Raw genomic sequence first — 13306 nt, forward strand, 5'->3', positions numbered from 1 at the left:
GTAAAAGTTCATGTTAATAAAGGTAAAAATTCAGGGTAATCATGATGAAAGTTCAGATAATTGGCGTTGAAATTTCAAGTTAATAATGATAAACGTTCAAGTGAATAACGATAATAAAGAACAAAGGTTATGGTGGAAGTCCTCATAAAAAGATAACATAAATACTGTAAGAAATATTTTGTTCTCTGAATTAATCAGTGCAAATTGTGAATTGTTTTACTGACTGTATTATGTATATAAACATAAACGACTTGGAGATATTGATGATAATTCAGTGCCAGTGGTGTTATGATTGATGCCTTCCCGGGCTTTCCTGACAGTAACGACGGGCAGGTGAGGGTCTTCATGTCCCATGTTGTATCTTTAGAGTTATAATTTCGCTGTCCTGATGTATGAATTCGTTATCGAACTTGGCCTAAAGTCTGCTTCGGCTGATAATATTGAGTCTTACAACCAATACCTTAACTGGTGTATATATATTTGGTTGATATTGTGGTCAAATGTGGCTCATCCTTGCCCACGGGCTGGTGCCTCAAGATCAATAATAACACACGATCCTCTTAAAAATAATGTCGCTTTTGGCCGTTTGCCCGTATGGCCGAAAGTGGACGTAATTTGAAAATAAAAAAGAAATGAAAAAAAATTTGGGATTTTTTTCAACAACAATAAGTTAAGGGTCCTCTGATAGGTTAGGTGGACAGGAAATTCTCATAAAGTTTCAAAACGTTATGAAAAACGTGAATTGAAAGTGTCCTCTCCTAACCGTTCCGAGTAAGCCGGACAACTCAAACAGAAAACGGAACAGTACGTCACTTTTGTGAGTCAACTTCATTTCAAATTACGTCCAAATTTGGCCATAGCACGCATACGAGCGAGAAGTGACGTTATTTTTAAGAGGACGAGTTGGTGACCGTTACGGCTTTTGGGTAACCGTCATAAATATTATTTTGCCAAGCCATTAGAGTTCTTTTCATTAGAATCACACAACACTTCCCTGGCATTGGTTGTTATAGATTAATCGAGACACGCAGAAGTGCGCATATAAGGTGAGCTACGTGGAGGTGGGCGGGCAGGGCGTCGACGTGTACAAGCAGCCCGTCACCGACTCCGGCAAGAATAGCAAGCGTGGCCGTCTCTCCCTCCACCATCACCACCACGGTCTCTACACCACTCAGCAGGCCGGGAAAGGTGACTCCACTAAGGTCAGGCACTGACACGGATCCGGTATGTACACGGTAATGTTAGAATTAGAACTCATTTTTCGTCTTAAGGTCAGATGGGTATTAGGTCCTGTTTATTACGCCTGATCATACAGTCACTAAGGTCAGACAGCTACCTGGATTTTTATGTTAAATTCCAAATCGACTTTTTCATTCTAATGTCAGTGGGATTCGGATCTTTCACGTCAAGATCAGAGTACAGTAAATGTACCTTCACAAGTATAGTTATACAATATTCTGTTAACTTCAGATGAGGGAACTTGCATGATTGGAAATGTAACATCAGCGCTTTCCTCAGAAATCGTTGGGTTCGTTGTTCACACTAAGACCTTTTTCAAAAGAATAAAAATATGAGGCTGTGGCTGCTTGTATGAGAAAAGGGGAAGGATCGAGTCACATGTTTCGTTAGGTTCAAGTTCTTGGAAGTTTATTGAGATAACAAAATACATCCCAAAATGATAGAGAAGGTTAGGCTATTTCTACCCTCTTATATTACGGGTCCCTCAAGGGGCGGATAAATCCATTCATTACTCAAATATTCATCATATTTTACATAAACAAATGTAAAGTAACGGTGAAGTAAATGTCTCGTCGCTAGCTCCGTTTAACAGCCTATTAAAGGGATAGATCTTGGCAAGATCAGTTATCAAATGAAGAAATGTTGAAATTCGAAGTATTAATTATATATATATATATATATATATATATATATATATATATATATATATATATATATATATATATATATATATATATTATTAAATATGACCGAAAAAGTAAGATTAATAATTCTAACACGAATTTTCTCAATCTTTCGTACATTTTTTTTCACTGTTGGAGGTAAATCAAAAATCAATTCTCCAAAATTCATTTTTATTTCTAGTCTGACGCGACACGTGCGCGTTTCGTAAAACTTATTACATTTTCAAAGTCTTTAGTTTACAAATACACAACTGAATAGAACTTACGCATCTCCGATTTTATATCTACATTTGAGTGAGGTGGAAGGGGTGATGTGGCATTAATCAACACAAGACAGAACAAGAGGTGGCATTAATAGGGTATTAATTTCATCAACACAAGACAGAACAAGGGGTGGCATTAATAGGGTATTAATTTCATCAACACAAGACAGAACACGAAACAATGGGTATTGAATAGAAGTGTTTGTAGAAAGCCTATTGGTCCATATTTCTTGATGCTTCTATATTGGAGCGGAGTCTTGAGGTGGGTAGAATATAGTTGTGCAATAATTGGTTGTTGATTGCTGGTGTTGACTTCTTGATGTGTACACATCAAGACATCGAAACTTATAAGTTTAAAATCAAAATTTAAATTCAGTGTGGATAGCTTATTAACTAAGTCCACATTGTTTGTCAAGTGTGAGTTGGAAATAGTACCAACTATAGGGGACAAAACTTTGACTAACCACTTAGAGAGTTTATAAGCCGCCGAACCAATTGAACTAATAATCGGCCTTGCCGGATTATATGGCTTATGAGTTTTTATAAGACCATACATGTAAGGAAGAGAGGGGATCGACTTGTTAGCCTAGATATCAACTCTTTATCGCCTTTACACACAGTTTTAAGAGTTTTGTTAAATTGTGCAATCACTTTTTCAGTAGGATTTCTGTTAACCAATAAGCTATCCACACTGAATTTAAATTTTGATTTTAAACTTATAAGTTTCGATGTGACCTCTTTATTCACTAAAGTTCCTGTTGATGATCTGTTAGAATTTCTACGTGAGGAACTGCCTAAATATAATTTGAGCTTGCAGACCAATAAAGTATTGGAACTTATTAAATTGTGTATAAAAGACAATTATTTTAGTTTTAATGGAAAATTTTTCAAACAAACATTTGGTATGGCGATGGGCAATCCCCTGTCCCCAGTTTTAAGCAATTTGTATATGGAATTCTTTGAAACAAAAATCTTATCCAGGATTATCCCGGCTAATGTAGTTTGGTTTAGGTATGTTGATGATATTTTGTGCTTATGGCCGTGCAACAAAGACCAGATAGTTTTTCTTAATGAACTCAATTCTTTGGTACCTTCAATAAAATTCACTTGTGAGACTGAGGAGAATGGTACTCTTCCGTTTTTGGACATTATGATTCATAGAGTCAAAATATATATATATATATATATATATATATATATATATATATATATATATATATATATATATATATATATGTCGTACCTAGTAGCCAGAACGCACTTCTCAGCCTACTATGCAAGCCCCGATTTGCCTAATAAGCCAAGTTTTCATGAATTAATTGTTTTTCGACTACCTAACCTACCTAACCTAACCTAACCTAACTTTCTCGGCTACCTAACCAAACCTAATATATAAAGATAGGTTAGGTTAGGTTAGGTAGGGTTGGTTAGGTTCGGTCATATATCTACGTTAATTTTAACTCCAATAAAAAAAATTTACCTCATACATAATGAAATGGGTAGCTTTATCATTTCATAAGAAAAAAAATTAAAAAAATATATTAATTCAGGAAAACTTGGCTTATTAGGCAAATCGGGCCTTGAATAGTAGGCCAAAAAGTGAGTTCTGGCTACTAGGTACGACATATATATATATATATATATATATATATATATATATATATATATATATATATATATATATATATATATATATATATATATATATATATATATATAGTGAGTTATATATATATATATATATATATATACACTATCACTATATATATATAGTGATAGTGCCAAAAAGTGAGTTCTGGCTACTAGGTACGACATATATATATATATATATATATATATATATATATATATATATATATATATATATATATATATATATATATATATATATATATATATATATGTTGTACCTAGTAGCCAGAACGCACTTCTCCGCCTACTATGCAAGGCCCAATTTGCCTAATAAGCCAAGTTTTCCTGAATTAATATATTTTCTCTAATTTTTTTCTTATGAAATGATAAAGCTACCCATTTCATTATGTATGAGGTCAATTTTTTTTTATTGGAGTTAAAATTAACGTAGATATATGACCGAACCTAACCAACCCTACCTAACCTAACCTAACCTATCTTTATAGGTTAGGTTAGGTTAGGTAGCCGAAAAAGTTAAGTTAGGTTAAGTTAGGTAGGTTAGGTAGTCGAAAAACAATTAATTCATGAAAACTGGGCTTATTAGGCAAATCGGGCCTTGCATAGTAGGCTGAGAAGTGCGTTCTGGCTACTAGGTACGACACATATATATATATATATATATATATATATATATATATATATATATATATATATATATATATATATATATATATATATATATATATATATATATATACATATATATATATATATATATATATATATATATATATATATATATATATATATATATATATATATATATATATATATATATATATATATATATATATATATATATATATATATATTAGTTGATTTTATACCCGCATTAGAACATAAGAACATAAGAACAAAGGTAACTGCAGAAGGCCTATTGGCCCATACGAGGCAGCTCCTATTCTATAACCACCCAATCCCACTCATATACTTGTCCAACCCGTGCTTGAAACAATCGAGGGACCCCACCTCCACAATGTTACGCGGCAATTGGTTCCACAAATCAACAACCCTGTTACTGAACCAGTATTTACCCAAGTCTTTCCTAAATCTAAACTTATCCAATTTATATCCATTGTTTCGTGTTCTGTCCTGTGTTGATACTTTTAATACCCTATTAATATCCCCCCAGTTATGTCCATTCATCCACTTGTAAACCTCTATCATGTCACCCCTAACTCTTCGCCTTTCCAGTGAATGCAACTTAAGCTTTGTTAATCTTTCTTCATATGAAAGATTTCTAATTTGGGGAATTAACTTAGTCATCCTACGCTGGACACGTTCAAGTGAATTTATATCCATTCTATAATATGGCGACCAAAACTGAACTGCATAATCTAAATGGGGCCTAACTAGAGCAAGATATAGCTTGAGAACCACACCAGGTGTCTTGTTACTAACGCTGCGATTAATAAATCCAAGTGTCCGATTTGCCTTATTACGAACATTTATGCATTGATCCTTTTGTTTTAAATTCTTACTAATCATAACTCCCAGATCCCTTTCGCAATCCGACTTCGCAATCACAACACCATCTAGCTCGTATCTAGTAACTCTATCATCATTACCTAACCTCAGAACTTTACATTTATCAGCATTAAACTGCATCTGCCAATCCTTTGACCATTTCAAAACCCTATCTAGATCAACTTGAAGTGATAGTGAGTCCTCCTCCGAATTAATTTCCCTACCGATTTTCGTATCATCGGCAAATTTGCAAATGTTGCTACTCAAACCTGAATCTAAATCATTTATATATATTATAAACAACAGAGGTCCCAGGACAGAGCCTTGAGGCACTCCACTTACAACATTTTCCCACTCTGACTTGATTCCATTTATACTAACTCTCTGTTTCCTTTGGTATAGCCATGCCCTAATCCAGCTTAATATAGCGCCCCCAATACCATGAGACTCTATTTTTTTAATCAGTCTTTCATGTGGCACTGTATCAAAAGCTTTGCTAAAGTCAAGGTATACAACATCGCAATCCTTACCACTATCAACTGCCTCAACAATGCTAGAATAAAAAGATAACAAATTTGTTAAACATGAACGGCCATTTATAAAACCATGTTGCGACTCAATTATTAATTTATGTTTTTCAAGATGAAGACGAATTTTATTTGCTATTATAGATTCGAGTAACTTTCCCACAATAGACGTTAGGCTAATTGGTCGATAGTTAGACGCAAGTGATCTATCTCCTTTCTTAAAAACTGGTATCACATTAGCAACTTTCCAAAACTCTGGCACTCTGCCTGACTCTATTGATTTATTAAATATGGTTGACAGTGGGTCACAAAGCTCCTCTTTGCATTCTTTAAGCACCCTAGCAAACACTTCATCCGGCCCTGGGGATTTGTTTGGTTTGAGTTTTACTATTTGTTTAAGAACATCCTCCCTGGTAACTGCTAAACTCGTCAACCTGTCCTCGTCCCCACCCACATAGACTTGTTCGGCTGAAGGCATATTGTTAAGTTCCTCTTTAGTAAATACAGATACAAAATATTTATTAAAAATACTACTCATCTCTTCATCACTATCTGTTATTTGACCTGTCTCAGTTTTTAATGGACCTATCCTTTCCCTAGTCTTAGTACGATATAACTGAAAAAACCCTTTAGGATTTGTCTTTGCTTGCCCTGCTATGCGAACTTCATAGTTTCTTTTTGCTTTCCTTATCTCTTTTTTACCATTTCTAACCAGTTGTACGAATTCCTGTTCTAAAGTGACCTCCCCATTTTTAATCCTTTTGTACCAAGCTCTCTTTTTACCTATAAGGTTCTTCAAATTCTTTGTTATCCACTTTGGGTCATTAGTATACGATCTATTCAATTTGTATGGTATACTACGTTCCTGTGCTTTGTTTAGAATATTCTTAAATAAGTTATATATTGAATCCACATCGAAATCCCCATTTAAGTCACCTATCGCTGGGTTCATGTCTCGCTCCAAGACCGGCCCACACCCCATACCCAAGCCTTTCCAATCAATTTGACCCAAAAAATTTCTTAGGCTATTAAAATCAGCTTTTCGAAAATCTGGCACTTTAACAGAATTTTCTCCTACTGGTCTATTCCATTCTATGCTAAATCTGATTTCTTTGTGATCACTGCTCCCTAGCTCACTCCCTATTTCGATGTCATTAATTTGCGTTTCCCTGTTAGTTAACACTAGATCTAAAATATTATTTTCCCGTGTTGGTTCCTTAATGTGTTGCGTAAGAAAGCAATCGTCAATTAATTCTAGAAAATCTTCTGCTTCACTATTCCCTGTTTTGTTCAACCAGTTTATTCCGCTAAAATTAAAGTCACCCATGACATAAATACTGTTAGATCTAGATGCTCTAGATATTTCATCCCATAGATGCTTTGCTTCCATTCTGTCTAAATTTGGTGGCCTATATATTACTCCTATTATAATATTATTAGCTTTTTCGTTTAATTCAATCCAAATAGTTTCTGTGTGTGGCTCTGTTTTGATTCCCTCTTTGAGACTACATTTCAAATTGTCCCTAACATATATGGCTACTCCACCTCCTCGTCTAATATATCTATCTGTGTGAAATAGTTTAAATCCATATATTTGATATTCAGCTAATAGTTCTCTATTTTCTACATTCATCCACGTTTCGGTAAGTGCAATAATATCTATTTTTTCTGTGCAGACAAGAGCATTTAATTCGTTAATTTTATTTCTTAGACTTCTACTGTTAGTGTAATATACCCTAAGTGAATTGTTATTTTGCGGACCTTCTCTTTCCCTGATCGTTTTGCCAATTCCTTTCTCCCACAAACACATACTTTTATTACCTCCTTCCTCCAAATCAATTCCCATACCTCTATCTACTAACAGTTTAAACCCAAACAAACACCTCTAACCACCACTTCTAGCGAGTTCGCAACAGCAACAACCCCAGCTCTCGATAGATGCACCCCATCACGAGCATACATTTCATTTCTTCCATAGAAGTGTTCCCAGTTGTCTATGAAAGATATTGCATTTGATTTGCAATATCTTTCCAGCCGGCAATTGACACCAAGTGCCCTCGATATCCATTCATTTCCCACTCCCTTTCTTGGAAGAATGCCACATATGATCGGGATTCCTCCCTTGCTCCTAACTAACTCTATGGCTGTTTTATACCTCTGAATCAGTTCCTCACTCCTGACTCGACCAACATCATTTCCTCCCACGCTAATGCAAATAATGGGATTGTTCCCATTACCAGCCATAATATCATTCATGTTGTTTATAATATCACCAATGCCAGCTCCGGGATAGCAAACCCTTAACCTGTTCCCCCTATCTCTAGCACAAAACGTTCTATCCAAATACCTTATCTGGGAATCTCCCACAACTAATGTTTGCTTAGGTACTTCCTTTACTTTCTGAGGGGCCTGCGCTTCCTTTCTCTTCGTTGCTTTCCCTTTTGCGCGATCCACAGTCTCTCCACAGCACTCGTCCTCCAAAACGTCAAATGAATTTGAAGTTGCTATGGCGTTTGAAGGCGGCTTTATCAAAGTCTTCTTAAGGCCCCTGTCTTTCGCAACTCTCCAAGACGAGGTCCCTTTACTGCTGGTCTCCTCCTTCGTTACTTCTCGTTGTTTTTTAAGCTGACGCACCTCCTCCCGCAGAGAGTCCAACTCTGTCCTCAGGGCTCCCACTAGAGTCACCAGGTCCTTCACTTAGGTCAGGTGATAATACAATGAAGGTGAAAACATGGGGGGATACATAAGGGATAAACATAGGGCTGCAGAAGGCTTATTGGCCCATACGAGGCATCTCCTATCTAAACACAAAGATTAATCCAGTGTAATTGGCCTGTTATGTTGGACATTGTCTTCTGAGTTGGCATCGATATGTTCTTGTCTTATCCTTACTCTCATGGTGGGTAGAGTAAATAGTTCCGTGATTTGGGTGTTCATGGTAGGTCGCTCTATTCTTATGTGAATTGCCCATAATTCATAATTGCCCATTGGCAATTCACATAAGAATAGAGCGAGGCAGAAGGCTGCAGAAGGCTTATTGGCCCATACGAGGCATCTCCTATCTAAACACAAAGATTAATCCAGTGTAATTGGCCTGTTATGTTGGACATTGTCTTCTGTGTTGGCATCGATATGTTCTTGTCTTATCCTTACTCTCATGGTGGGTAGAGTAAATAGTTCCGTGATTTGGGTGTTCATGGTAGGTCGCTCTATTCTTATGTGAATTGCCCATAATTCATAATTGCCCATTGGCAATTCACATAAGAATAGAGCGACCTACCATGAACACCCAAATCACGGAACTATTTACTCTACCCACCATGAGAGTAAGGACAAGACAAGAACATATCGATGCCAACACAGAAGACAGGCCAGTTACACTGGATTAATCTTTGTGTTTAGATAGGAGATGCCTCGTATGGGCCAATAAGCCTTCTGCAGCCCCTATGTTTATCCCTTATGTATCCCCCCATATATATATATATATATATATATATATATATATATATATATATATATATATATATATATATATATATATATATATATATATATATATATATAATATAAAGGGTTCCCAGATGAGTTTTATGCACGGACTACAACAATGCCTATCAGATATGGGGAAGAGAGCTCTGCTCTTTTCAAACATATGAATTCGATAGAATTTTTTATTCGATAGACTGGGTGAATTTTATTAGTTACCTAAATTTACCTGGTAACATGTATTAATATACGCAACAACATTCCACTTCGAAAACGACAGGAAGCCGGCGGCTTGTCAAAAGTTTTCCATTTGTCCTGACGATTAAAGTGTTTTAACATAATTGTGTTTGAAAGAGGGTAGAATTCATATATATATATATATATATATATATATATATATATATATATATATATATATATATATATATATATATATATATATATATATATATATATATATGCACAGACTACCCTATTCCAGTAGCTGAAGTTTATAACTTTTTAGACACTCAACCCACCAGGGGACTCGAACACTGGCCAACAAGGTGGCAGTTGCATGCTGTATCCACTACGCTATACTTCAAAGCCATAAGAGAGGTAGGAATTCTGGGGTATTTATATATATATATATATATATATATATATATATATATATATATATATATATATATATATATATATATATATATATATATATATATATATATATATATATATATATATATATATATATATATATATATATATATATATATATATATATTAGTATATTTTGGTAGCAGTCTTTCCTGTAGACATATTTTATTAAATATGACCGAAAAAGTAAGATTAATAATTCTAACACGAATTTTCTCAATCTTTCGTACATTATGCTTCACTGTTGGAGGTAAATCAAAAATCACTTCTCCAAAATTCATTTTTTATTTCTAGTCTGACGCGACACGGGCGCGTTTCGTAAAACTTATTACATTTTCAAAGACTTCACAAATACACAACTGATTAGAACTTGCGTTTCCCTGATTTTATATCTACATTTGAGTGAGGTGGGAAGGGTGATGTGGCATTACATTTGAGTAAGGTGGGAAGGATGATGTGGCATTAGAGGATATTAATAGGGTATTAAAAGTATCAACACAAGACAGAACACGAAACAATGGATATTGAATAGAAGTGTTTGTAGAAAGCCTATTGGTCCATATTTCTTGATGCTTCTATATTGGAGCGGAGTCTTGAGGTGGGTAGAATATAGTTGTGCAATAATTGGCTGTTGATTGCTGGTGTTGACTTCTTGATGTGTAGTGCCTCGCAAACGTCTAGCCGCCTGCTATCGCTGTATCTATCGATGATTTCTGTGTTGTTTACTAGGATTTCTCTGGCGATGGTTTGGTTATGGGAAGAGATTATATGTTCCTTAATGGAGCCCTGTTGTTTATGCATCGTTAAACGCCTAGAAAGAGATGTTGTTGTCTTGCCTATATACTGGGTTTTTTGGAGGATTTCTAGTCTGACGCGACACGGGCGCGTTTCGTAAAACTTATTACATTTTCAAAGACTTCACAAATACACAACTGATTAGAACTTGCGTTTCCCTGATTTTATATCTACATTTGAGTGAGGTGGGAAGGGTGATGTGGCATTACATTTGAGTAAGGTGGGAAGGATGATGTGGCATTAGAGGATATTAATAGGGTATTAAAAGTATCAACACAAGACAGAACACGAAACAATGGATATTGAATAGAAGTGTTTGTAGAAAGCCTATTGGTCCATATTTCTTGATGCTTCTATATTGGAGCGTAGTCTTGAGGTGGGTAGAATATAGTTGTGCAATAATTGGCTGTTGATTGCTGGTGTTGACTTCTTGATGTGTAGTGCCTCGCAAACGTCAAGATGCCTGCTATCGCTGTATCTATCGATGATTTCTGTGTTGTTTACTAGGATTTCTCTGGCGATGGTTTGCTTGTGGGAAGAGATTATATGTTCCTTAATGGAGCCCTGTTGCTTATGCATCGTTAAACGCCTAGAAAGAGATGTTGTTGTCTTGCCTATATACTGGGTTTTTTGGAGCTTACAGTACCCAAGTGGGCATTTGAAGGCATAGACGACGTTAGTCTCTTTTAAAGCGTTCTGTTTTGTGTCTGGAGAGTTTCTCATGAGTAGGCTGGCCGTTTTTCTGGTTTTATAGTAAATCGTCAGTTGTATCCTCTGATTTTTGTCTGTAGGGATAACGTTTCCATTAACAATATCTTTCAGGACCCTTTCCTCCGTTTTATGAGCTGTGGAAAAGAAGTTCCTGTAAAATAGTCTAATAGGGGGCATAGGTGTTGTGTTAGTTGTCTCTTCAGAGGTTGCATGGCTTTTCACTTTCCTTCTTATGGTGTCTTCGACGAAACCATTGGAGAAGCCGTTATTGACTAGGACCTGCCTTACCCTACAGAGTTCTTCGTCGACTTGCTTCCATTCTGAGCTGTGGCTGAGAGCACGGTCGACATATGCGTTAACAACACTCCTCTTGTACCTGTCAGGGCAGTCGCTGTTGGCATTTAGGCACATTCCTATGTTTGTTTCCTTAGTGTAGACTGCAGTGTGGAAACCTCCGCCCTTTTTCATGACTGTTACATCTAGAAAGGGCAGCTTCCCATCCTTTTCCATCTCGTAAGTGAAACGCAGCACGGAACTCTGCTCAAATGCCTCCTTCAGCTCCTGCAGATGTCTGACATCAGGTACCTGTGTAAAAATGTCGTCAACATACCTGCAGTATATGGCCGGTTTCAAGTTCATGTCGACTAAGACTTTTTGCTCGATGGTACCCATGTAGAAGTTTGCAAACAGGACACCTAGGGGAGAACCCATGGCGACCCCATCTACTTGCTTATACATGTGCCCATCCGGGCTCAAGAAGGGTGCCTCTTTAGTACAAGCTTGGAGTAGTTTCCTCAGAATATTTTCTGGTATGTCAAGAGGAGTACAGGCTGGATCACGATACACTCTGTCGGCTATCATTCCGATTGTCTCGTCCACAGGTACGTTGGTAAACAGCGATTCTACGTCCAACGAGGCTCTTATCCCTGTGGCCCGTGTGCCCCACAGTAAGTCAACAAATTCCTTTGGAGACTTCAGGCTGAAGGCGCAAGGAACATGAGTCAGCAGGCCGTTGAGTCGCTTCGCCAGTCTGTACGTGGGTGTGGGTATCTGGCTAATGATTGGCCGAAGTGGGTTTCCAGGCTTGTGCGTCTTGACATTTCCATACGCATATCCAGGTTTATATTCCCCAATGATCTTTGGCAGGTGGAGTCCGGATTTCTTGGCGTTCACAGTTTCGATCAGTTTGTTGACCTTTGCTTTTAATTCGGCTGTAGTGTCCTTCGTTACCCTTTGGAACTTAGTTTGGTCAGAGAGTATGATGTTCATTTTCGCCAGATATTCGTCTTTTTTAAGAATGACATATATTGGCGACTTGTCACCTCTCCTGACAACTATCTCCTTGTTCTCACGAAGGCTTTTAGCTGCCGCTTTAAGCTCGGGGGACAGTATGGTGCTTCTGTAGTTGCCTCGATTCTTTCCTCCTTCTGCAATAAGTTCTGCTTGTAAGGTATCTTTGGTAGTGACCTTCTTTTGTGTCTCGAGGTCGAATATGTCGTCCAACAGAATTTCCAACTCTACTTTCCGGGCCATCTCACTCGGTCTGGACATAACATGACAGTTTATGCCCAGATTTAGGAGAGTGACTTGGTCCTCAGTGAGGTTAATTCCTGCAAGGTTCAGGAAGCCATCTCTTGGTCGTGGAATTGCCATAGGTCCTCCATATAATGTTGTTAGTTTCTTGGTAATCCTTGTTTCAGTGCTGAGGTGATGTTGGTCTGTGAGGATGTCGAGGTGTATACATATATATATATATATATATATATATATATATATATATATATATATATATATATATATATATATA

At 36.6% G+C, this 13306-nt stretch overlaps 1 protein-coding gene across 1 annotated transcript in view; it reads left to right on the plus strand.

The window, feature by feature from the left end:
- The window catches only part of LOC138352575 (uncharacterized), a 53369-nt gene that overhangs the window by 27519 nt on the left and 12544 nt on the right, over positions 1-13306 (plus strand). Inside the window, exon 6 of the mRNA XM_069305065.1 lies at positions 1014-1202. Coding sequence (XP_069161166.1) covers positions 1014-1202 — 189 coding nt within the window. The remainder of the gene's footprint in view (positions 1-1013; positions 1203-13306) is intronic.

Source organism: Procambarus clarkii, chromosome 54 (assembly GCF_040958095.1).
Source record: "Procambarus clarkii isolate CNS0578487 chromosome 54, FALCON_Pclarkii_2.0, whole genome shotgun sequence".
Lineage (NCBI taxonomy): Eukaryota > Metazoa > Arthropoda > Malacostraca > Decapoda > Cambaridae > Procambarus > Procambarus clarkii.